Below are 26913 nucleotides of genomic sequence, written 5' to 3'. Positions count from 1 at the left end.
ATCAGGCTAGCCTGGGACATCCTAGATAGGGCAAAGTTTATTAGGTATGCATAAATCTCTGTCAGATGGTGTTAGGTCCTTTCACAGGAAAGAGTAAACTAATGGAATTGAAGGGGTGGGGATGTGGTATGGTCTCCTTCCTGAGGTCGTGGAAACCACGCTGTGTCCCAGACTTCCCTACTGTTTGCATTCTTCTGTGTTGAAGGACGTGCTTTCACACCCCTGCGTGGAAAGAGCCTTAGACTGGGCTCCTTTTGTAGAAAAAGCCCAGCAGGAACTCATGTGCATATTAGCCCGCACCCCCTGATGGCAAGCTAGCCAGAACTGGTCTTTGATGCAGAGCTCATTTTGAGCAGGAATGCAGTTCAGGTTGGCTTGGCATCAGGCCTAATATACAAATGAGTCCCTGATGGGCTTTTTGCACAAAAAGGCCCTGTGAGAAACAATGGTACCATCAGGGGGTGTGGCCTAATATGCAAATGAATTCCTGCTGAGCTTTTTCTGCAAAAAGGCCCTGTGTGAAAAAATGGCGCTGTCAGGGAGGGGCCTAACATGCAAATGAGTTCCTGCTGGGTTTTTCTACAAAAAGGCCCTGTGTGAAACAATGGTGCCAGCAGGGGGTGTGGCCTAATATGCAAATGAGTCCGTACTGAGCTTTTTTTACAAAAAGGCCCTGTGTGAAGCAATGGTGCTGTCAGGGGGGGTGGGCTAACATACAAATGAGTTCCTGCTGGGTTTTTCTACAAAAAGGCCCTGTGTGAAACAATGGTGCCAGCAGGGGGTGTGGCCTAATATGCAAATTAGTTCCTGCTGGGTTCTTCTACAAAAAGGCCCCGCGTGGGACAATGGTGCCATCAGGGGGTGTGGCCTAATATGCAAATGAGTTCCTGCTGAACTTTTTCTACAAAAGGCCCTGTGTGAAACAATGCTGTCATCATGGGAGTGGCCTAATATGCAAATGAGTTCCTGCTTGGTTCTTCTACAAAAAGTTCCCGCATGAAACAATGGTGACATCAGGGGTGTGTGGCCTAATATGCAAATAAGTTCCTGCTGGGCTCTTCTACAAAAAGGCCCTGTGTGAAACAATGGTGACACCAGGGGGTGTGGCCTAATATGTAAATGAGTTCCTGCTGGGCTTTTCTACAAAAAGGCCTGCTGTGAAACAATGGCGGCATCAGGGGCGTGGCCTAACATGAAAATGAACTTTTGCTGGGCTTTTTTAACAACAACAGAAAAGCCCTGCTTAGATGTCAACTTGACCCTGGCCAATCCCAGCAGCCAAGCGGAACGATATGGATGTGGTGTTGTGTCCTAAACGCTGACCTGTCTGCTCTCCCCGTCTGTCTTTCTCCTGTCCAGCTTCGATGATGCCTGGCCACGACCTGGTGAAAATCGGCCTGATCATGACAACGGTGGTGACCTACACGAGCATGCTGGTGATGAGCGAAGGCGCAGCTTCAGGAGTATTCAAAGGTGACGAAGAAGAGGGGGAGCAGGGGGGGATTGGATTTAGACCCTGCCCCTCACTCGGAGTCTCACAGCGGTTTGCAATCTCCTTCGCTTCCTCTCCCCACAACAGGTGGAGCTGAGAGGGCTCTCTTTCAAGAACTGCTCTTGAGAGAACAGCTATGAGAGAAATGTGGTCACTCAGCTGGTTCAGATTAGGGCTGCCAAGACCCTGGTCCTGGCGGGGGTTCTCCCACCTGGGATGTTCCCAACCCGCCGGCCCACACTGGGAACCTCCCCCGATGTCGCCAGCATGATGACATCACCCGTGAGTGATGTCTTTCGCACCAGTGACGTCGTGCGCCGGCTGCTCCGGGGAAACTATGATTTCCCCAGACCCGCTAGCAATTTGGGAGGGAAACTCTATGGTACAATAGGCACCATAGAGTTTTTCCTTCCCAAAATAGGCACCATAGAGTTTTTCCCTCCCAAAATGCTAGAGTGTCTGGGAAAACCATAGAGTTTTACCAGAAATGCCTAGAATGGGGGTGTGCAACATGTGCGCGATGACATCACTCGTGTGTGATGCTGGAGGCTGCGGAGGGGGGTGGGGCTTGGCATCCCTAGTTCAGATGGAGACAAAACCCAGGCCTCTTGTTACATTCATAAAAATGCAGGTTCATGCAGCCTTAATTTTCCCTTTGGGCTGTAGAGAGGAAACCCTTCAACCACCAATCAGTTCCAGACAGGCTAGAGCAGGGGTGTCAAGCATGCTGTCCGGGGGCCACCATGTGTCTTTCCACCTCCAGAGGCTCCCGTCTCCGATCGAAAGGTGTGTCTGTGTTACTTTGAAGAAGTTGGCAGCAACTTGTGAGTAGAGAGGCCAATCCCTCGCTTCAGAGTCACCAGAAACCGGGGAGGGAAACATCTGCTGAGCACTTCATTATTCCCTATGTGGAGATCGATTCTCATAGGGTATAATGGGGAATTGATCTGGAGGTTTCAGGGGCTCTAGGGGAGCTAATTTTTGAGGTAGAGGCACCAAATGTTCAGTATAGTATCTAGTGCCTCTCCCCAAAGTACTCCCCAAGTTTCAAAACGATTGGACCAAGGAGTCCAATTCTGTGAGCCCCAAAAGAAGGTGCCCTTAGCCTTCACTATTTCCTATGGAAGGAAGACATTTAAAAAGGTGTGCTGTCCCTTTAAATGTGGTGGCCAGAACTCCCTTGGAGTTCAATGATGCTTGTCACACCCTTGTTCCTGGCTCCGCCTTAATGTCTCCTGGCTCCACCCCCAAAGTCTCCTGGCTCCACCCCCAAAGTCCCCAGATAATTCTTGAATTGGACTTGGCCACCCTATAATGAAAAGGTGTGCAGTGGTCCCTTTAAATGTGTTGGCCAGATTTCCCTTTGGAGTTCAATTATGCTTGTCACACCTTTGTTCCTGACTCTGCCTCAGTGTATCCTGACTCCACCCCCAAAGTCTCCTGGCTCCACCCCCAAAGTCCCCAGATATTTCTTGAATTGGACTTGGCCACCCTATTGAAAAGGTGTGCAGTGGTCCCTTGAAATGTGACGGCCAGAACTCCCTTGGAGTTCCATTATGCTTGTCACCCTTGTTCCTGGCACCGCTCCCAATGTCTCCTGGCTCCACCCAGAAAGCCCCCAGGTATTTCTTGAATTGGACTTGGCCACCCTATTGAAAAGGTGTGCAGTTCCTTTAAATGTGATGGCCAGAACTCCCTTTGGAGTTCAATTATGCTTGCCACACCCTTTTTCCTGGCTCCGCCTTAATGTCTCCTGGCTCCACCCCCAAAGTCCCCAGATATTTCTTGAACTGGACTTGGCAACCCTACCCACGCAGCCTCAATTTTCCTTCGGCCTTCTGGGGAAGAAAGAGCTGATTTAATCCTTCAGCCTCCCCGCAGAGCCTAACAAGATGTTACAGACTGCACACCATTCGCCAAAGGGACTTGCAGCTCTACTATAACGTCTGATCCCCAGCGGCAAGTTGTGTTGCGCCTCACGCACACACCGATTCCAATCAGAACTGCTGTTGCCGGAGGAGGAATCCTTGCCTCGTCTCCTGTGTTATTTGTGACAGATGAAACAACCCAGGAGTCGTGAGGGAGAGCGTTATTGGCTCTTTGGGGAGCCAGTAAAAGCACTGGAAGCCCTGAACCCTGATTCTCCACAGAGCAAATGTGCCCCTCGGGTGGTTTCAGCTGCCAAAAACAGCACAGGAGAGAAGGCAGGAATTCTTCCTTCTCTCAAGCAACAGCCCCGATCTTCATCTGAACGCAGCCCAGCTGCACGTATACGTCCAAGCTGCCACTGCTAATAAGTAGCTTCAGTATAGCCGCAAGTCCTTGCAGTGGACTTTTGCAGTCTGCAGCACATTGGACATAAGAACATAAGGGAAGCCATGTTGGATCAGGCCCATGGCCCCTCCAGTCCAACACTCTGTGTCACATAAGAACATAAGAGAAGCCCTGTTGGATCAGGCCAATGGCCCATCCAGTCCAACACTCTGTGTCACATAAGAACATAAGAGAAGCCATGTTGGATCAGGCCAATGGCCCATCCAGTCCAACACTCTGTGTCACATAAGAACATAAGAGAAGCCATGTTGGATCAGGCCAATGGCCCACCCAGTCCAACACTCTGTGTCACATAAGAACATAAGAGAAGCCATGTTGGATCAGGCCAATGGCCCACCCAGTCCAACACTCTGTGTCATATAAGAACATAAGAGAAGCCATGTTGGATCAGGCCAATGGCCCATCCAGTCCAACACTCTGTGTCATATAAGAACATAAGAGAAGCCATGTTGGATCAGGCCAATGGCCCATCCAGTCCAACACTCTGTGTCACATAAGAACATAAGAGAAGCCATGTTGGATCAGGCCAGTGGCCCATCCAGTCCAACACTCTGTGTCACATAAGAACATGAGAGAAGCCATGTTGGATCAGGCCAGTGGCCCATCCAGTCCAACACTCTGTGTCGCATAAGAACATAAGAGAAGCCATGCTGGATCAGGCCAGTGACTCATCCAGTCCAACACTGTGTCACACAGTGGCGAAAAATCCCAGGCACCATCAGGAGGTCCACCAGTGGGGCCAGGACACTAGAAGCCCTCACCTTGTTGCCCCCCCCCAGGCACCAAAAAGACAGAGCATCACTACACCAAACATAAGAACATAAGAGAAGCCATCTTGGATCATGCCAGTGGTCCTTCCAGTCCAACACTCTGTGTCACACAGTGGCTAAAACTCAGGTTCCATCAGGAGGTCCATCAGTAGAGCCAGGACACTAGAAGCCATCTCACTGTGCCCCCCCCCCCAAACACCAAGAATACAGAGCATCACTTGTGCCAGACATAAGGACATAAGAGAAGCCATGTTAGATCAGGCTAATGGCCTGTCCAATCCAACACTCTGTGCCACACTGTGGCCAAAAAAGCCCAGGCACCATCAGGAGGTCCACCAGTGGGGCCAGGACACTAGAAGCCCTCACCTTGTTGCCCCCCCCCAGGCACCAAGAAGACAGAGCATCACGACACCAAACATAAGAACATAAGAGAAGATATCTTGGATCATGCCAGTGGTCCTTCCAGTCCAACACTCTGTGTCACACAGTGGCTAAAACTCAGGTGTCATCAGGAGGTCCATCAGTGGAGCCAGGACACTAGAACCCCTCTCACTGTGCCCCCCCCCCAAAAAACACTAAGAATACAGAGCATCACTTGCCCCAGACATAAGGACATAAGAGAAGACATGTTAAATCAGGCTAATGGTCCATCCAGTCCAACACTCTGTGTCACACAGTGGCCAAAAACCACAAGTGCCATCTGGAGGTCCAACAATGGGGCTAGAAGTCTTCCCACTGTGCCCCCGAAGCACCAAGAATACAGAGCATCACTGCCCCAGACAGAGAGTTCCAACAATAAGCTGTGGCTAAGAGCCACTGATGGACCTCTGCTCCATATTTTTATCCAATCCCCTCTTGAAGCTGTCTATGCTTGTAGCCACCACCGTCTCCTGTGGCAGTGAATTCCACATGTTAATCGCCCTTTGGTTGAAGAAGGACTTCCTTTTATCTGGTCTAACCTGACTGTTCAGCAATTTCATTGATCTCTAGCCAGCTCAAGCAGGCCTCACTCACCTAGGGCTCTCCTTTCTTGCATCGGGTTGCTTTTGGCTGAGAGGTGGCATATGCTAATGAGTTATGCTATTGAGACCCACCACCTATTTTTCTATAAAACGACCCCTGTCCAGTTCTCTCAGAGCTCTCTCAGCCCCACCGACCTCACAGGATGCCTGTTGTGAGGAGAGGAAGGGAAGGAGATTGTAAGACGCTCTGAGACTCCTTCGGGTACTGAAGGGCAGGGTATACAACCAATCCTCTTCCCCTCTTTCTCTCCATAAAGAAAACGCTACTGATTTCTACCTATCACGTATGAAAATGTCTAAGCCTGAACTATTGTCCACGTTTGCAGGTGTATTCCGCGCTTCTAGCAGCAATCTCTCGCGCCAGTTCGACACTGACTTCACTCCAGCTCCCTGGGCTTTCCAGGTCTGGAACATCGTCTACCTGTGGCAATACCTGTGGCTTGGATACGTATTATCCAGACTCTTTCGAAGGTGCGGACCGTTGACTGCTTTTGTTTTGAACCACCGCCCTAGACTATGCTGCATGAGAGTATCGTGGATGTTTTAAGAACATAAGAGAAGCCATGTTGGATCAGGCCAATGGCCCTTCCAGTCCAACATTCTGGTCACATAAGGACATAAGAGAAGCCATGTTAGATCAGGCCGATGGCCCCTCCAGTCCAACACTCTGTGCCACATAAGAGAAGCCATGTTGGATCAGGCCAATGGCCCTTCCAGTCCAACACTCTGTGTCACATAAGAACATAAGAGAAGCCATGTTGGATCAGGCCAGTGGCCCATCCAGTCCAACACTCTGTGTCACATAAGAACATAAGAGAAGCCATGTTGGATCAGGCCAGTGGCCCATCCAGTCCAACACTCTGGGCGTTTTCGCACTGACCTTTTACTGGCGCGACCACCCTCCTCACGCCGGCGGATCTGCAGGGATTTCGCACCAGAAGCGCCGGCGCAGCCAAAAGAGCCGGCTACTTCCGTCGCGAAACCCGCTCAAACGTTTTCCTGCTTCTTGGCGGTTTCCGTTTGAGCGGGTTTCGCGACGGAAGTTGCCGGCTCTTTTGGCTGCGCCGGCGCTTCTGGTGCGAAATCCCTGCAGATCCGCCGGCGTGAGGAGGGTGGTCGCGCCAGTAAAAGGTCAGTGCGAAATCAGCCTCTGTGTCACAGAAGAGAAGCCGTGTTGGATCAGGCCAATGGCCCATCCAGTCCAAAACTCTGGGTCACATAAGAGAAGTCATGTTGGATCAGGCCCATGGTCCATCCAGTCCAACACTCTGTGTCGCATAAGAATATAAGAGAAGCCATGTTGGATCAGGCCAATGGCCCATCCAGTCCTACACTCTGTGTCACATAAGAACATAAGAGAAGTCATGTTGGATCAGGCCAATGGCCCTTCCAGTCTAACACTCTGTGTTACACAGTGGCCAAACCTCCCTCCCCCAAGTGCCATCAGGAGGTTCACAATTGGGGCTAGAAGCTCTTCCACTTTTCTTCCCACCCCCGCCAAGCACCAAGAATACAGAGCATCACTGCCTCAGACAGTTCCAACAATACGCTGTGGCTAATAGCCACTGATGGATTTCTGCTCCGTATTTTTATTCAATTCCCTCTTGAAGCTAGCTATGCTTGTAGCCGCCACCTCCTGTGGCAGTGAATTCCACATGTCAATCACCCTTTGGGTGAAGAAGGACTTCCTTTTATCCATTTTAACCTGACTGCTCAGCAATTTCATTGAATGCCCATGAGTTCTTGTATTGTGAGAAAGGGAGAAAAGGACTTCATTCTCTACCTTTTCTATCCCATGTATAATCTTGTAAACCTCTATCATGTCATCCCCTCAGTCGACGTTTCTCCAAGCTAAAGAGCCCCAAGCGTTTTAACCTTTCTTCATAGGGAAAGTGTTCCAACCCTTTAATCATTCTAGTTGCCCTTTTCTGGACTTTTCCCAATGCTATAATATCCTTTTTGAGGTGCGGTGACCAGAATTGTACACAGTATTCCAAATGAGACCGCACCATCGATTTCACCCAGCCTCCCATGGCTCCGTGAGCCCCATCGACAAGAGTTTTCTCCAGAGGGCTGGCTTCTCTGTGAAACAATGCGAATGTGGGGTTTGGGGAGGGTTTTCCCCCACTCTGTGTGTGTGAGAGAGAGAGAGACAGAGAGAGAGAAAGCAGGCCTGGCGCATGGGATTCCGCCCCCTGAAGCAGAACCCCAATGTGTGCCCACCCACCCCCTGGTGAAAAAGTTATTGTGTGCTCACGAAGCACACGCAGCGTGATGGCGTCACCCAGAGGTGACGTCATCACACCGGGCACTCAGTGCTTCCCCTTCCTAGTGCTCTCCAAGTTTGAAGGGCACGGAGGATGGGAAGCGCCATTCTTTCTGGGTGCTGAGGGGCCGGGGGAGGTCCTCCAACCCCTCAGGGCCCAGTCGGAGGTTCAGGGACAATACGAGCAGGGAGGGGGTGATAATACCTCCCACACGCCAGCCGAGAGAGAGAGAGACTGTGACTGGAAGTCATGGCAACCCCTAGGGCTTTTTTGTAGCAGGAACCCCTTTGCATATTAGGCCACACCTACCCTGATGTAGCCAATCCTCCGAGAGCTTACAGGAGGCCCTTTACTAAGAGCCCTGCAAGCTCTTGGGGGATTGGCTACATCAGGGGTGGGTGGCCTAATATGCAAAGGAGTTCCTGTTACAAAAAAAGTCCTGGCAACCGCTATTGGGGTATGAAGGACACCCAGAAAAGTGGTTTGATGCATCCTGCCTCCCAGCTCTGGTTTTCTCTGGCGGTCTCCCTTCCCAATGCTTGCCAGAGTCGGCCCAGCTTAGCTTTCAAGATCTGTCCCATTCGAATAGATAAATGGAAACGCTGCACGAGAGGCATTTGCAGCAGGGAACAAAATACGGGTAGACGGCCGCTTTCATTGACTGCACACCTGTACCGGAAAGTGATACTCTGTTCAGGTTTCTCAATTCAAGCCTATTACGCAGGCAGCCAATCAAGTCTGAAATCCTATGGATACTTTCCTAGGAGCAAGTCCCACAGAGTAACAAGGGATTTCCTTCTGAGTAGAAGAAGAAGACTGCAGATTTATACCGCCCCCCCTTCTCTCTGAATCAGAGTCTCAGAGCGGCTTTATCTTTTCTTATCAATCTCCTTTAGCTTCTTCCCCCACAACAGACACCCTGTGAGGTAGGTGGGGCTGAGAGAGCTCTGACAGAAGCTACCCTTTCAAGGACAACGTCTATGAGAGCTACGGCTGACCAAAGGCCTTTCCAGCAGCTGCAAGTGGAGGAGTGGGGAATCAAACCCGGTTCTCCCAGATAAGAGTCCACGCGCTTAACCACTGCACCAAACTGGCTCTCTACACCAAACTGGCTCTCTACACCAAACTGGCTACTCTACGAGTAGACGTAGCAAATACGCAGGCATGCAATCAAATATAGCACACAGCCGACCCGTCTGCGTCTTTCTTCTGCTGTAGGCATTTAATTGGCCATTCAGCTCAATATAGTGTGCAGGGCATCTTTTGTAGCAGGAGCTCCTTTGCATATTAGGCCATGCCCCCCTGATGTAGCCAATCCTCCTGCAGCTTACAGTAGGCCCTGTAAGAAGAGCCCTGTAAGCCCTTGGAGGACTGGCTACATCGGGGGGGGGGGCTAATATGCAAAGGAGCTCCTGCTACAAAAAAAGCCCTGCTGGGCATAACCTAGATAGCCCAGGTTAGCCTGATCGTACTAGTTAAGCAGGATGAGCCTCGGCTAGTATTTAGAAGGGTGACCCTCCAAGGAATACCAGGGTCGCACCATAGAAGAAGGCAATAGCAAACCACCTCTGAAATGCCTCTTGCCTGAAAAAAAAAAGTCTAGCTCGCACTCTAGTGGTGCATAGGAGCTAGAACTTCTGGCTGCCGGACAATCTTAGGATTTCCTGGCTGTACCACATATACCGCCATACGATAATTATTAATTATGGTTACAGTTCATGCCGGCAAATTGGCAATTCAGTTATTTCCTCTTCCTCACCGTTTTCCTCCGTGTCATCAGGAATGAACACGGCTGGGTCTACATGCAGCCGGATATCCTGCCGAATTCTTTCTTCCTCGTCTGGGTGCTGAACAATCTCTTAAACATTGAACGGCTGTTTCTATGGGATGGAATGTAAGTAGTCCTCTGCATGGTACAATGCCCTTGAGCAGGGGTGTCAAACCCATTTGTTATGAGGGCCGGTTCTGACATAAAAGAGACCTTGTTGGGCAGGGCCATGTCGGGCCGGGCCATCTGTGTACCTATTTAAGATGAGGTAGCAGAGATATAAATTTTACAAAGAACACGGACAAACACAACATATATATATTTAAAAGCTTAAAACATGCTTAAAATATTAGCACTCGTTGGTCTTGAAAGCGCTTTCTTTGTGACCAGTTTCACACTAGACTTTTAATCCACATTTAGCCCTGTCCCCAAACTAACAGTCTACACTAAAGTCAGAGAATCATACTCATAGAGCTGGTTTCTTTGATTCTCTGATTCTAGTGTAGAATGTCAGTTTGGGGACAGAGTTAAACCAGGATTAAAAATCTAGTGCGAAATCGGCGCCCATCTCTCCCATGGGATCCAGGGAATTGGGCAAAGGAAACTCTGGCTCTTTCCTTCCTTCCCCAGGGACTTGGGCGGGGGGAGCCTCAGCCAATAGAAGGAAGAGAGGCTTGGCTCAGTTGCTGCGCTGTGTGACAGAGAGAGCCTGGGAAAGCAAGCTATTCCTCCCCACTTTCCTCCCCAAGGGAGGAGGCTCAGCCAATGGAGAAAATAGAGGCTTTGCTCTGTAGCTCCTGTGCGACTGAGGAAGCCTTGCAAAGCAAGCTGTGATGCAGAAGGAAGCAAGAGAGAGGGAGAAGGAAGCGGACATGAGCCTGTTGCTCGGGGGCCTGATAGGAGCCCTCCTGTGTCCTACCTGGAAGCTGGCAACCCTATTCTGGAGACTTAATATACAAAGACCAGAGCTCCCCAGTGTGGGTACGTCGACACCTTTTCTGGTTCGTGTCTAATGATTTTTTTTCTTTAGAAAATGGGCAGGGAAAGGGTGGAGTTCTGCCCAGCAAGTTTTCTGCTTGGCCATTTGAAACTGTACAGGGCTCTGCAGTTTTATTTTGGGTTTTTTTTAAGTATGTTGCTTTAAAAAGGACAGTCACTGTGTGCAGGGCTTTTTTTTTTTTGGTAGCAGGAACTCCTTTGCATATTACGCCACACCCCCTGATGCAGCCAATCCTCCTGGAGCTTACAGTAGGCCCTGTACTAAGAGCCCTGTAAGCTCTTGGAGGATTGGCTACAGGGGTGGAATTCTAGCAGGAGCTCCTTTGCCTATTAGGCCACGCCCCCTGATGTAGCCAATCCTCCTGGAGCTTACAGTAGGCCCTGGAATAAGAGCCCTCTAAGCTCTTGGAGGATTGGCTACATTGGGGGTGGGGGAGTGGCCTAATATGCAAAGGAAGAAGACTGCAGATTTATACCCCGCCCTTCTCTCTGATTCAGAGACTCAGAGCAGCTTACAATCTCCTATATCTTCTCTTCCCTCCCCCACAACTGACACCCTGTGAGGTGGGTGGGGCTGAGAGAGCTCTCCCAGAAGCTGCCCTTTCAAGGACAACCTCTGCCAGAGCTATGGCTGACCCAAGGCCATTCCAGCAGCTGCAAGTGGAGGAGTGGGGAATCAAACCCCATTCTCCCAGATAAGAGTCTGCACACTTAACCACTACACCAAACTCGATCTAGGAGTTCCTGCTACACACATGCAAAAAGCCCTGACTGTGTGACTGCGCATGAGTCGTGCCTCTATAGAATTGCCCTTGAGTGGGATAAGACTCATTTGATGAAGGGCTACGTTCTGAAACGCGCTAAACATCCAGAAATTGCGTTGTGGTGTTACGTTTATATTTGGAAGAGTCTACACACCATATTAGTTCTACAGGGATATCTACTTACTTTGAAGACACTCTTAATAACCTTGAAGAAGACTGTTTTGCTGTAACTTCAAGGACATTGCTTCTATATAGTTGAGCCTTTGGGACTTTTTGTATTTATTGATTATTTGTTGTTATATTGTATAATAATATTCTTGGCACAATTTTGATTGGAGTGCTGGCATATTTTAAGTGCAGCGTACCAGAGAACACAATTTTCTTTGTTTAGTGACTTCAGGTAACCCAGTAGCGTGTTCCCCTTCTATTGTATCCGGACGTAATTTGAGGCAGCCATTTTGTGGACATCCCCACCTCACCTCCTGAGGCAGACATTTTGTGGACATCCCCACCTCACCTCCTGAGGCAGCCATTTTATGGACAACCCCACCTCACCTCCTGAGGCAGCCATTTTGTGGACAACCCCACCTCACCTCCTGAGGCAGCCATTTTGTTGCTGGCTCCCACCACACTGTGTCAAAATTGCAAAGGTGCCCACAGGCTATCAAAAGGTCAGGAACCCCTGAGACAGAGAATTCCAGTCTGAAATGCTTTCTACTGCCTCATCTCTACTTCCTTTTCCAGGCATTTACTTCCCACATTGCTCTTGATGATGCTTGTCACGTCCACCAGTTATACGGCCCTCATTATTTCACACCGGGCTTTATACCCCTATACGGACTGGTTACAGAAACACAGCTATGGAGATCTATTGCTCATCCGGTTATTGGTACGGTAACTGAATTCTCGTTGTTCGTTATAAAAGGTTAAATCCTCTACTGCCTTCGTTCTTGCAGCATTATGGAACTACATCGCATCCCAGGTACAGAGGTCCACAAATGCAGTCCCCAGAACGGGTCAGAAATGTCCTCGTTGCTCCTGAGTGTAGGGTAGCTATGCCCCACTGGTCACTGGCAGGGGGTGAAAGGGTAGGGTTGCCAACTCCAGGGTGGGGAAATCCTGGAGATGTGGGGATGGAGCCTGAGGAGGACAGGAGATAAATCTATCCATGGCTACTAGCCATGGTGGCTGAGGGGAACCTCCACATTCAGAAGCACCAAGCCTCTGAATTCTGGAGCTAGGAGGCAACATCAGCGGAAGGCTTCGGCCTCTCTGCCCTCTTGATGAAGGTCCAGAGGAATTGGTTGGCCACTGTGTGAGAAAGGATGCTGGACTAGATGGACCATTAGTCTGATCTAGCAGGGCTCTTCTGTTGTTCTTATCAGGGGAAGGCCTCAGCCTCTCTACCCTGTTGTTGGCCCTCTGGAGGAACCGGTTGGCCACTGTGGGAGACAGGATGGTGGACTAGATGGACCACTGGTCTGATTCAGCAGAGCTCTTATTATGTTCTTATGACAGCCTCAGCCTCTCTGCCATTGTTGGTCCTCCAGAGGAATTGGTTGGGAGACAGGATGCTGGACTAGATGGACCCTCACTGGTCTGATCCAGCAGGGCTTGTCTTATTTTCTTATGAAGGCCTCAGCTTCTCTGCCCTGACGTTGGCCCTCCAAATGAACTGGTTGGCCACTATGTGAAACAGGATACTGAACTAAATGGACCACTGGTCTGATCCAGCAGAGCTCTTATGTTCTTATGATGGCCTCAGCCTCTCTGCCCTGTTGTTGGCCCTCCAGAGGAACTTGTGTGAGACAAGATGTTGGACTAGATGGACCACTGGTCTGATCCAGTAGGGTTCCCTCTGATGTTCTTATGAAGGCCTCAACCTCTCTGCCCTGTCGTTGGCCCTTCAGAGGAACTGGTTGGCCACAATGTGAGACAGAATGCTAGACTAGATGGATAATTGGTCTGATCCAGCAGGGCTCTTCAGATATTCTTATTATCTCAGTGCACCCTCCAAAGCATCCATTTACTCCAAGGGAACGGGAGATGAGCTGTAATTCCGGGAGATCTCTGGCTCCCGCCTGGAGGCTGGCATCCCTAGCTGTGTGGCCAGCACAAGGAGAAAAGACCCTCCCTCTAATTTCTTTATTTTACTCAATCAATCCAAAATGGGGAATTATATGCTCCATATTGAAGTCCCACATTGCATAGAATACTCCACACACAGCTCCAAAATGTTTATTTAAATTGAATGTAGGTGCTTTTTGTTCTGTTTACAACTCCATGGTCTTCATGGCTTGGAGGTTTTTCCAAGCCAAGCTGTGTGTTGCATGAATCCTATAATCCTCTTCTTTATTTAAAATGGATGTGTCATTGCCAATGAGGAGGAGTAGAAATGTTCATTTTTAATAGATGAGCTGCTATGGCCTCTTTTCATGTTCATTTGCTCATCATAAGAGAAGCCATGTTGGATCAGGCCAATGGCCCATCCAGTCCAACACTCTGTGTCACAGAAGAACATAAGAGAAGCCATATTGGATAAGGCCAATGGCCCCTCCAGTCCAACACTTTGCGTCACATAAGAACATAACAGAAGCCATGCTGGATCAGACCAATGGCCCATCCAGTCCAACACTCTGTGTCACATAAGAACATAAGAGAATCCATGTTGGATCAGGCCAGTGGCCCCTCCAGTCCAACACCCTGTGTCATATAAGAACATAAGAGAAGCCATGTTGGATCAGGCCAATGGCCCATCCAGTCCAACACTCTGTTTCACATAAAAACATAAAAGAAGCCATGTTGGATCAGGCCAATGGCTCATCTAGCCCAACACTCTGTGTCACACAATGGTCAAAAAAACCCAAATGCCATCAGGAAGTCCATCAGTGGGGTCAGGACACTAGAAGCCCTCCCACTGTTGCCCCTCCCAAGCACCAGGATGATAGAGCATCACTGCCTCAGACATAAGAGTAGCCATGTTGGATCAGACCAATGGCCCATCCAGTCCAATACTCTGTCACACAGTGGCCAAAAAACCCATGTGCCATCAGGAGATCCACCAGTGGGGCCAGAAGCCCCTAACCCCAAGCACAAGAATACAGAGCATCACTGCCCCAGACAGAGAGTTCCAACAATAGCCACTAATAGCTGATAGCCACTGATGGACTTCTGCTCCATATGCTTATCCAATCTCCTCTTGAAGCTGTCTATGCTTGTAGCTGCCGACACCTCCTGTGGCAGTGAATTCCGCGTGTTAATCACCCTTTGGGTGAAGAAGGACTTCCTTTTATCATTTCTAACCCGACTGCTCAGCAATTTCATTGAGTGCCCACGACTTCTCGTATTGTGAGAAAGGGAGAAAAGTCCTTCTTTCTCAACCTTCTCCATCCCATGAATAATCTTGTAAACCTCAATCGTGTCACCCCTCAGTTGACGTTTCTCCAAGCTTAAAGAGCCCAAAGCGTTTTAACCTTTCTTCATCCTATGTTCTTCTCTGTGCATGGCAGGTACAAAATGGAATTGCTCTTTACGCCACGTGGAATACAATAGCCACACTCCTGGACTTCACCGTTGTATTAGTCTACATTGGGGGCATGGACAACGAGACTGCAACCATCATCTCTCTCTGCATCCTGTTTTTTGGGCTGATTGGGTGGTAAGTAAGCCATGCTGAGATTGTCAGGGACTTTCAGGCTCAGACCTGGCCCCCTGAGACTAGGAGACCAGGGGTGGCCAAACTTGCCTGAGACAAGATGCTGGACTAGATGGACCACTGGTCTGATCCAGCAGGGTTCCCTCTGATGGAATTGCTCCACTGAGAGAGCTCTCCCAGAAGCTGCCCTTTCAAGGACAACCTCTGCCAGAGCAAATAAATAAATATTTATTTATTTTAGTATATTTCTATTCTGCCGATTCTCCATAGGGCTCAAGGCGGAGTACAGCATATAATAAAACAATAAAAACATTTTAAAAACAGGCAGCTCAACAGCACTCGGAGAAGTTTACCGTATCATCACAAACAAAAGGACAGGTATTTCATTTTATGAAGGCCGAGGCCTTCATAAGAACATCAGAGGGAACCTTGCTAGATCAGACCAGTGAGGGTCCATCTAGTCCAGCCTCCTGTCTCACACAGCAGCCAACCAGTTCCTCTGGAGGGCCAACAACAGTGCAGAGAGGCCAAGGCCTTCATAAGAACATCAGAAGAGCCCTGCTGGATCAGACCAGTGAGGGTCCATCTAGTCCAGCCTCCTGTCTCACACAGCAGCCAATCAGTTCCTCTGGAGGGCCAACAACAGGGCAGAGAGGCCAAGGCCTTCATAAGAACATCAGAAGAGTCCTGCTGGATCAGACCAGTGAGGGTCCATCTAGTCCAGCCTCCTGTCTCACACAGCAGCCAACCAGTTCCTCTGGAGGGCCAACAACAGTGCAGAGAGGCCAAGGCCTTCATAAGAACATCAGAAGAGCCCTGCTGGATCAGACCAGTGAGGGTCCATCTAGTCCAGCCTCCTGTCTCACACAGCAGCTAACCAGTTCCTCTGGAGGGCCAACAACAGGGCAGAGAGGCCAAGGCCTTCATAAGAACATCAGAAGAGCCCTGCTGGATCAGACCAGTGGTCCCTCTAGTCTAGCCTCCTGTCTCACACAGTGGCCAACCAGTTCCTCTGGAGGGCCAACAACAGGGCAGAGAGGCTGAGGCCTTCATAAGAACATCAGAAGAGCCCTGCTGGATCAGACCAGTGGTCCATCTAGTCCAGCATCCTGTCTCACACAGGGGCCAATCATGTCCTTTTGTTTTACCTAGACTTGCAGCAACACCAATTGGCAGGCAACTTTTATTACATTTTATGGCTACACAAACCAAACGGCCTTCTCATTTGTTACACTGTTTTGCCACGTGATCCAAGCTTCGTATCAGTTTGCACTCTTTTTAATTTATTTACTTACGTTATATTTATATCCCGCCTATTCTATGCAGACTCCAGGCGGCTAACGACATAAAATACACAATAAGCAATAAGAAATATTAAAACGATAAAACAATCAGGTAAATTGCAGTGGTCTTAACCCACTGACTACACGTATTTCAGCCCACTGTACCTTATCCCCTCGTCTGAAGAAGTATGCATACGGAAGCTTTTGTTCTGAATAAAACTTGGTTGATCTTAAAGGTGCCACTTGGCTCCTACTGTCACGGCTGGGGCTGGGTCAGGCAAAGTCCAGGGGCAGTCCGAGGTCTGTAGCCAGTAAGCAGGAGGGTCCAAGGCGCCAAATCCGAATCACTGTACAAGTATCGCAGGTCCGAGGTCCAGAAGCCGAGGTCAGGGAGTCCAGAAGTCACAAGCCAAAGTCAGGGAGTCCCGAAACCAAAGTCAAGCCGGAGTGGATGCTAGCACATCAGGGAGATGACTAGTTGCTTCCACAAAGCCTCCTCCCAAAGCCTACAGCTATATAGCCCTCTGCTGGCTGTTGCCCATTTGGGCTAATTGCTGGCTCAGAGAGGCAGCCAGGATCCTGTTGCAACTCAAGCATCCTTGCTCTTAGAAGGGCCAGAATCCTCTCAGGGCTCAGGGAGCGTCTTGCTTGTGAGCGTGCCGCCCTCCTCCGATCCCTGAGGTCCTGACGGAGGCGGTCACGCACACGCGCCACCCGAGAGGGCGAGGCAGGGGGGCTGGGATCTTCTCCAGCAGGAGGCAGGGGCACTGGTGCAGGTGGCAGGGGCACAGTTTCTTCTGCAGGCTCAACTTCCTCTGCAGGGTCCCCAACACCCATGACACCTACTTTGTTCTACTGCTTCAGACCAACACGGCTGCTTGCTTGGATCTAATGATAATTGTAGTATCACTATATTTAAATAATGTCAAATGTTTGTATTAAATAGGGTGACAGTAAGTTACTTAGTTACATAATAATTATTGATGGTGTTAATCAGGGCTTTTTTGTAGAAAAAGCCCAGCAGGAACTCATTTGCATATTAGGTTAAACCCCCCTGATGTCACCATAGCTGGTAGGCAGTGGCCATACATAGTACCAGCTATGTATGGCTCTGCTCCGCTATGTATGGCTTTGCTCACTGTGCTGGATTCCTCATCTGATGAAGTGTGCTTAAGGGCACACGAAAGCTGACGTTCGAAATAAAAATCGGTTGGTCTTAAAGGTGAAACTTAACTCCTGCTTTGTTCAACTGCTTCAGACCAACACGGCTGCCCGCTTGGATCTAATGATAATTGTAGTATCACTATATTTAAATAATGTCCAATGTCTGTATTAAATACGGTGACAGTAAGTTACTTAGTGAACTGTTACACACTGATCATTCCCTATTGCTGTGCATGGAATCTTTAAGAGAAAGTGCCCAAGGAATTTAATTAAAGATCCCTAAAGGAAAAGCCTCCGGTACTTAAAACAACCGAGCTTTCATTCCGAGGGGACATACAATATAAACATACAATGTTTTTCCGGCTTTGAGCTTCCTCTTGCAACTGATGCATGGGCTCGGATAGTTCTACAAATGACAGTGTCTAAATGTATTTTCTGGATGAATTCTTTTGCAACTCACCCGTGAACTCTGAAACCGACTCGGGAATTTGTAGGTCAATCGAGAAATAATTTCAGGGCGATCCGGTGGCAGGAAATGTGACGGGTCATTCATCCTTGCTTGCAATTCCGAAGACCGGTTGAGCTGCAGCGGGAGAATTCCTGGTATAAAGAGACCCTCTGCGGCTTGAACTGCGCTGTTCCTCAAATTGGCTTTTGGGTTTCAACTACGAAGGCTAGGACAGGGATGTCGATCTCATTTGTCACGAGGGCCGGATCGGACCTTGCCGGGCCGGGCTATGGGTGTCATAAAATGTAATGACATATAAACTTATATAAAGGTCACAGACAAACACAATTTTTAAAAAAATTAAATAAAACATGCTTAAAACATTAGCACTCGTTGGTCTTAAAGATGCTTTCTTTGTATCTCTCCCAAGGGATCCAAGGAACTGGACAAAGGGAGCTCTCACAAAGCCCCAGATACCCCCAGATCGATTCTCCATTACATCCTATGGGGACCATTGACAATTATGATTCCCATAGGACAGGGGTTCCCAACCCCCCAGGCCTTGGATCGGTCCCAGTCCATGGCCTGTTTGCAATCAGGCCGTGAGTTGTATAATTATTTCATTATATATTACAATGTTGTAATAATAATAAGACGACATTGGATTTATATCCTGCCCTCCACTCTGAATTTCAGAGTCTCAGAGCGGTCACAATCTCCTTTACCTTCCTCCTCCACAACAGACACCCTGTGAGGTAGGTGGGGCTGAAAGAGCTCTGATAGAAGCTGCCCTTTAAGGACCACTCTGTGAGAGCTATGGCTGACCCAAGGCCATTCCAGCAGCTGCAAGTGGAGGAGTGGGGAATCAAACCCCATTCTCCCAGATAAGAGTCTGCACACTTCACCACCACATCAAACTAATAGAAATAAAATGCACAATTGTATCAAACCATTCCCCCACACACCCCGCCGCCAGTCCGTGAAAAAAATTGTCTTCCACAAAACTGGTCCCTGATGCCAAAAAGGTTGGCGACCACTGCCATGGGATATAATGAAGCCAAAAAAAATTGGCAATCTCAAATTTTTACCGAATCTGGATACCACACTGGCTTTGGGATTTGGGAATACTGGAAAATACTGATTTTTTTTTTTGTTCAATATTCCTAAACCCCCCAAATACTGGTTTTCCTGCGCACACGCCTACTTACAAACCAGAATTCCAGACACCACAGTTTAAAATGTACAAATCTCCCAAGCAAAGACCACAAACACTTCCACTGATTCTTAAAGGAATTCCTTGCAGAGATTAATTCAATTTCCAATCTCTCTCCCCTCCAGGTTCTATCTGGAAAACTTTGTGCTGGATAAGTACGTGCGTTATGATCTCACCATCTACCCAGGTGTCCTTTTGGCGTTGGCTGGTATCTTGAAAAAGAAGCCTATGTCTTACTCTCCAAACTCGATCAGCATCTTAGTAGGTGAGCCTTTCAAGATCTTCTTTTACATTGTTTTAGGACAAAGCGGTAGACAAGTATCACCTTTAAGACCAACTAAGTTTTATTCAGAAGGTAAGCTTTCGTATGCTCTTAAGCAGACCTCATCAGACAAAATGGGAATGGAAGAAGAAGAAGAAGATGAAGATATTGGATTTATATCCCGCCCTCCACTCCGAAGAGTCTCAGAGCGGCTCACAATCTCCTTTACCTTCCTCCCCCACAACAGACACCCTGTGAGGTAGAAGAAGATATTGGATTTATATCTCGCCCTCCACTCCGAAGAGTCTCAGAGCGGCTCACAATCTCTTTTACCTTCCTCCCCCACAACAGACACCCTGTGAGGTAGATGAAAATATTGGATTTATATCCCGCCCTCCACTCCGAAGAGTCTCAGAGCGGCTCACAATCTCCTTTACCTTCCTCCCCCACAACAGACACCCTGCGAGGTAGATGAAGATATTGGATTTATATCCTGCCCTCCACTCCGAAGAGTCTCAGAGCGGCTCACAATCTCCTTTACCTTCCTCCCCCACAACAGACACCCTGTGAGGTAGAAGAAGATATTGGATTTATATCTCGCCCTCCACTCCGAAGAGTCTCAGAGCGGCTCACAATCTCCTTTACATTCCTCCCCCACAACAGACACCCTGTGAGGTAGATGAAGATATTGGATTTATATCCCGCCCTCCACTCCGAAGAGTCTCAGAGCGGCTCACAATCTCCTTTACCTTCCTCCCCCACAACAGACACCCTGTGAGGTAGAAGAAGATATTGGATTTATATCTCGCCCTCCACTCCGAAGAGTCTCAGAGCGGCTCACAATCTCCTTTACCTTCCTCCCCCACAACAGACACCCTGTGAGGTAGATGAAAATATTGGATTTATATCCCGCCCTCCACTCCGAAGAGTCTCAGAGCGGCTCACAATCTCCTTTACCTTCCTCCCCCACAACAGACACCCTGTGAGGTAGATGAAGATATTGGATTTATATCCCGCCCTCCACTCCGAAGAGTCTCAGAGCGGCTCACAATCTCCTTTACCTTCCTCCCCCACAACAGACACCCTGTGAGGTAGATGAAGATATTGGATTTATATCTCGCCCTCCACTCCGAAGAGTCTCAGAGCGGCTCACAATCTCCTTTACCTTCCTCCCCCACAACAGACACCCTGTGAGGTGGGTGGGGCTGGAGAGGGCTCTCACAGCAGCTGCCCTTTCAAGGACAACCTCTGCCAGAGCTTTGGCTGCCCCAAGGCCATTCCAGCAGGTGCAAGTGGAGGAGTGGGGAATCAAACCCGGTTCTACCCAGATTAGAGTCCGCACACTTAACCACTACTCCAAACTGGCTCTCCAAGCAGTGATTCTTAATATAAGTGGGCGGTGTGGAATCATGGGAACATTTTTAGCTGATTAAAAGAATCACAAATAGGGATCCGTGTTTGTTAGTGTTAGGACAAAGCAGGGCTGAAAAAACAATGGAGGGTGATAAAAAGCAGACTGCTGTTGTAGGTGCGAAGTGCCATAAATCTAGGGAACATTCTGGCTTTGTTAGTTTAACTAGAGGGCATGGTTTCTCAAGAAACAGGGACTTTTAAAAAAAATCTGTATTCCTGCTTGGTTCATGGCATTATATGGCATCAGAAACAGTTCGGAAATTCACTTTCCCCATTTCAAGCAATGGCGCAACAGTTATTTATTTATTTGATTTTTAACCTCCCCCCACCCCAACACAGTGGGCTCGGGGCAGGTTACAACATGGTGAAAGCATCCAACGTAACTGAAATATGACCTTAAAATCTATAATGTTATTAACTAATCAAGTCCCAAAGCATTACTAAAAACATTGCTAAAGCATTTGATGGCGTCCGCTGTGTGATTAAAACGTCCCAAGGGGTTCTGATTTTGGGTAGCCGTAGATGGAATGGTCTTTAGCAGAGGTGGCCAAACTGTGGCTCAGGAGCCACATGTGGCTCTTTCACACACAGTATGTGGCTCTCAAAGCCCCCACTGCCCTGTCAGCTGCTTTGGAGAATGAATTTAAAGTCGTTTTCTATCCACCTCTCTCTCCTTCCTTCCTTCCTTCCTTCCTTCCTTCCTTCCTTCCTTCCTTCCTTCCTTCCTTCCTTCCTTCCTTCCTTCCTTCCTTCCTTCCTTCCTTCCTTCCTTCCTTCCTTCCTTCCTTCCCTCCCCTCCCCTCCCCTCCCCTCCCCTCCCCCCCTCCCTCCCTCCCTTCCTTCCTTCCATCTGACATTTGTTCCATGAAGCTCTTACATTAAGCAAGTTTGGCCACCCCTGGTGTAGAGCAAATGAGTTGTGTCTTACAAAAGGCATTCAAAGGGACTGCAGTCCCTTTAAATGCCTTCCTCCCACTCCCATGATGGGATAGAGGAGAACAAAGCAGAGAAGAATAGGCCAATAGAGATGAATCGCCGCTGCCTCGTCATAGCAGCAACCACAACCAATTAGCAGTGAGTGCGAGCACCGTGGGAGTGCCTTCTCTATGACAAGATCCCAGCATGAGCACAAGCAGGGCTTTTTTTGTAGCAGGAACTCCTTCGCATATTAGGCCGCACCCCTCTGAGGTAGCCAATCCTCCTGGAGCTTACAGTACTAACAGCCCTGTAAGCTCTTGGAAGAAGAAGAAGAAGAAGACATTGGATTTATATTCCACCCTCCACCTTGAATCTCAGAGTCTCAGAAAGGCTCACAATCTCCTTTACCTTCCTCTCCCACAACAGACACTCTGTGAGGTGGATGGGGCTGAGAGAGCTCTGACAGAAGCTGCCCTTTCAAGGACAACTCTTGCGAGGCTGACCCAAGGCCATTCCAGCAGCTGCAAGTGGAGGAGTGGGGAATCAAACCCAGTTCTCCCAGATAAGAGTCCGTGCACTTAACACTACCCCAAACTGGAGGATTGGATACATCAGGGATATGTGGCCTAATAGGCAAAGGAGTTCCTGTTACAAAAAAATAAAAGCCTTGCTTGTCAAGAAAAGGATCGAATTCTTGGCCAGTTCTTGGCCACAATGAGTGTTGTCTCTCGCTCTCCTTGAGTAAATCAAGGATGCTCTTGTCTTTTTCTTCTCTTTCTTCTAGTTTTGCTCCTGGTCATGACTGGGGGCCTGGGGGCCATCCGGCTGATCGTTGTCATCGACAGAAACAGGAAAGAGTCTCCGAATGAGCCACCTCCATTGGCAATGTGGACCATTTCCTGAATGAAGTCCTATGGTGGAAGGCAATGGAGGATCGGCCAGGAGAGAGATGAGTTTTCCAGTTCTCTTTTGCACCTTTCAATATCAGCTCACTTGATGGAGGCGTGGAATGTTTGTCCCAGGCACTGGCATTGTAAGGTGCACTCCAGGAGGCGGGGGCTGCACCCCTCTTCTATCCCTTCTTCCTCTCTCACCTGTCCAGCCATCTTCCATGTTTTGGCAGCGAGGGGTGGAAGAAACTCTTTGCAGAAGCCTTTACAGTGAAGATCCCCAACCTTTTAAAGCAGGTGAGCAGCTGTGGAATTCTGATGCAGCGTGGTGGGCGCAGCAACAAAATGGCTGCCACTAGAAGCGGAGCCAGCCCCAAAATGGATGCTGAAACTTCTCCCTGCACTGTGGCAAACTCTGTGATTCTATGATACAGCCAATCAGATCTCCGGTGCTCATCCAGAATCCCCACCCACTTTCTCAAACCACTTGACGGGCACCAGGAAATGTGTTGGCAGTCCCCCGAGCACCCTTTTGGGGACCCTTGCTTAACAGGGTCAAGATACATCAGGACAAAGATAAGCTTCCATGAGTCATTCAGCCCACCAGCATTAAACGTTCCAGTCTCCTCCTCATCTTTTAATATTGGTGATCAATATTGGCTCAGTACCTCCTCGTAATTGACAGACACCAACATCAAGATATACGCTTTCTTATCTGCGCTTCCCAGCACCGTTTCCCCTCTTGAATCTTCGGCCTTCTCCTGGGAGTAAGCGATCCACTGATTTGAATGGAACGAAGCCAGAACTCAAGAACCTCGTCTTTAGTTCCTTCTGCACGTCTGAGACATATAAATAACACAGAAGCTCCCGGGAACGTTGCCAGATGTATATCAGATTTATGAAGCTCTGTGAGTGTTTGTGAGTGTTCCGCCTTCTTTCCTCAAACGTGGAAGTGAATTGAGAAAGTGGATGTCAGGAGTCGACTTCGAGCATGGTGGTCTTGCTGTGACAACCCCAAATTGGCTTCCCCAAGGTCACAACACATGCAAAATTTGCTTTTTGAGATACTGTATAAAATGCTGTTAGGGTTGCCAATCCCCAGGTGGGGGCAGGGGATCCCCTGGTTTGGAGGCCCTCCCCCTACTTCAGGGTAATCAGAAAGCACAGGGGGAGGAAATGTCTGCTGGGCACTCCATTATACCCTATGGAGACCGATTCCCACAGGAAATAATGGAGAGTTGCTGTGGGTATCTGCAGATCGGGGGTGGGGGGCTGTTTTTTGAGATAGAGGCATCAAATTTTCAGCATAGCATCCTCAAAACCCTCCAAATTTCAAAAAAGATTGGACCAGGGGGTTCAATTCTATGAGCCCCAAAAGAAGGTGCCCCTATTCTTCGTTATTTCCAAATGGAGGGAAGGCATTTAAAAGGTGTGCAGTCCCTTTAAATGTAACTGCTAGAACTCCCATCGGAGTTCCCTGGCTCCATGTAGGGTTGCCACGTCCAATTCAAGAAATATCTGGGGACTTTGGGGGTGGAGCCAGGAGACTTTGGGGATGGAGCCAGGAGACATTGGGGTGGAGCCAGGAGCAAGGGTGTGACAAGCATAATTGAACTCCAAAGGGAGTTCTGGCCATCACATTTAAAGGGACGGCACATCTTTTAAATGCCTTCCTTCCATAGGAAATAATGAAGGATAGGGGCACCTTCTTTGGGGGCTCATAGAATTGGACCTCCTAGTCCAATCTTTTTGAAACTTAGGGAGTATTTTGGGGAGAGCCGCTGGATACTATACTGAAAATTTGGTGCCTCTACCTCAAAAAACAGGACCCCCAGAGCCCCAGATACCCGTGGATAAATTCTTCATTATTTTCTATGGGAATGTCTCCATAGGGAACCATGAGTACCCAGCAGACACTTCCCTCCCCTCCCCCCGCTTTCTGATTACTCTAAATTGGAGGGAGGGCCTCCAAACCATGGGATCCCCTGCCCGCACCTGGGGATTGGCAACCCTAATTTTAAGACAGGTTTTGCAAGTGCAGTAAGCAGTGTTCCCTCTAAGCTGAGTTAGTGTGAGCTTTTTTAACCTCCGGCTCACAGTTTTATCTTAGCTCATGAAAAACAGCCCCGGAGCAAATTAATTTATGCAGGAGCTCACAACTTTAATGCCAGTATCTCACAAAGTAGAATTGTTGCTCCTCCGTGCCTAAAGTCTACTGGCTCCACCCCCAAAGTCCCCAGTTATTTCTTGAGTTGGACTTGGCAACCCTAAATGCCATGTTTATTCACTTTGATGGCTGCTTTATCCAAGTGTCCAGTGCTTACAAATAGAAGATTGTTAATACAGCCTGTTTCGGAACCAGCTACCGGAAGAGGTGAGGGCCCTGCGTGACCTTGGGCAGTTCCGCAGGGCCTGTAAGACAGTCCTCTTCCGGTTGGCATAGAACTGACCGGTACCTGAAAAACCCCAAAGGAAGGTTGTAGGATAGCACATTGATAGATCATTTTCTTGTTTTAACTGCTGTAAACTATTTAATGTATCTTAATATTCATTAATCTTATTGTTAGTATTTTATGTTGTGAGCCGCCCTGAGCTGCCTCGGTGGGGAGGGCGGGATATAAATCGAATAAAATGAACATGAAATGAAATGAAATTTTCATTTTTTTTCAGTTAAAAATAAAATAAGAAGGGTGTATGTGTGTGTGTCTGTGTGAAGGTATATATATATATGAAGAGCCCCATGGCACAGAGTGGTAAAGCTGCAGTACTGCAGTCCGAGCTCTCTGCTCACGACCTGAGTTCGATCCCAGAGGAAGCTGGGTGCAGGTAGCCGGCTCCAGGTTGACTCATCCTTCCAAGGTCGGTCAAATGAGTCCCCTGCTTGCTGGGGGTAAAGCATAAATGACTGGGGAAGGCAAGGGCAAACCACCCCATTAAAAAGTCTGCCGTGAAAACGCTGTGATGCGAAGTCACCCCAGAGTCGGAAACGACTGGTGCTTGCACTGGGGACTACCTTTACCTTTATATCCATCCATCCATCCATCCATCCATCCGTCCGTCCGTCCGTCTGTCTGTCATCTCTCTCTATATATATCATCTATCTATCTATCTATCTATCTATCTATCTATCTATCATCTATCATCTCTCTCTCTTTCTCTCTCATCTCTCTCTCTCTATCATCATCTCTCTCTCTCATCTCTCTATCTCTCTGTCTCTCCCTTTCTCTCTCTCCATCTATCATCTCTCTCTCCATCTATCATCTCTCTCTCTTTCATTTCTCTATCTCTATCTCTGTCTCTCCCTCTCTCCCTCTCTCCCTCTCTCTCTCTCTCTCTCTCTCTCTCTCTCTCTCTCACTCTCTCATCTATCTATCCATATCTATAAATTTACAAAGAGGGAAAGCGTTCATATAACATAGTCATTTGTCAGCAATTCAAAATATTGGATTAAAAGAATAAAAAGCTTCCTACACAATTTATTATCTGGAATTACGTAATTCAAAGTTAAAAATTCTACCATTGGATGCCACAACGCAACACATTTTTCCTTTGGTTTTACATAGCGGGCATCAAAAGTGTGCCTAATATATTTGCGTAGCACAAACCTTTCCCCTGACTTATTCCTAAAAGAGGGGTCTGAGCACTGAATGAGGGCTACCAGCTCCAAGTTGGGAAATCCCTGGAAATTTGGGGGAATGGAGTCAAGGGAGGAATGTTGCGAAAAAGGTCAGCTTATTCAAGTCGATCCACTTCTCATTCTGGCTGCAGTCAAAAGAAGAGAGAGAAGCCTAATCTAAAGAGCGATCTCCCTTTCACAAAGGGCCAGCTCGTCCGGCATCGTGTGTATGGGAGTGTGAAGGCATTGGATCTAAGACAGGCTTCTCCATGGAAGGCCATGTGAAGAGAGTGAGAGGACAAAGGGAGAGGAGAAGTCAGAGGGCAGCTCCCAGGTTAAGACAAAGGGAGGCATCCCATTCAAGGAGACAACGCCTGTATACACCCGCTGTTAAATAGTGGGTTCGATACACGAAGAGGCTCGGTTGCGGTGATCAAAGCTCTTTATTTGTGATTACAGCATGGAAACGGTTAAACCAAGACTACTGAACGGGGCCAACTATATACACTCCAAAGTCCCCGCGCTAGAACGTCATTGGATCATCTGAACCAGCAGCGGGGTAGCGGGTGGTCCAGGGAAGCAGGGATTTGGATCCAGTTTCCCATTGTTCCCATGTCCCCAAGCTCAGTCCTAAA

The 26913-nt window shown here is 48.5% G+C and overlaps 1 protein-coding gene across 1 annotated transcript; it reads left to right on the top strand.

The window, feature by feature from the left end:
• The first annotated feature begins 1367 nt into the window (after positions 1-1367).
• On the top strand, positions 1368-22675 carry LOC132584836 (uncharacterized). The gene is made up of 7 exons (XM_060256779.1): positions 1368-1473; positions 5945-6089; positions 9666-9779; positions 12161-12305; positions 14926-15074; positions 19305-19444; positions 22557-22675. Exons 1-7 carry the CDS (start codon positions 1368-1370, stop codon positions 22673-22675), a joined length of 918 nt encoding a protein of 305 aa, XP_060112762.1.
• Positions 22676-26913: the final 4238 nt, after the last annotated feature.

This window comes from Heteronotia binoei, chromosome 1 (assembly GCF_032191835.1).
Source record: "Heteronotia binoei isolate CCM8104 ecotype False Entrance Well chromosome 1, APGP_CSIRO_Hbin_v1, whole genome shotgun sequence".
Taxonomy (NCBI): domain Eukaryota; kingdom Metazoa; phylum Chordata; class Lepidosauria; order Squamata; family Gekkonidae; genus Heteronotia; species Heteronotia binoei.
The sequence above is the reverse complement of the archived record's forward strand: the minus strand, read 5'-3'. Positions and strand labels throughout refer to the sequence as shown.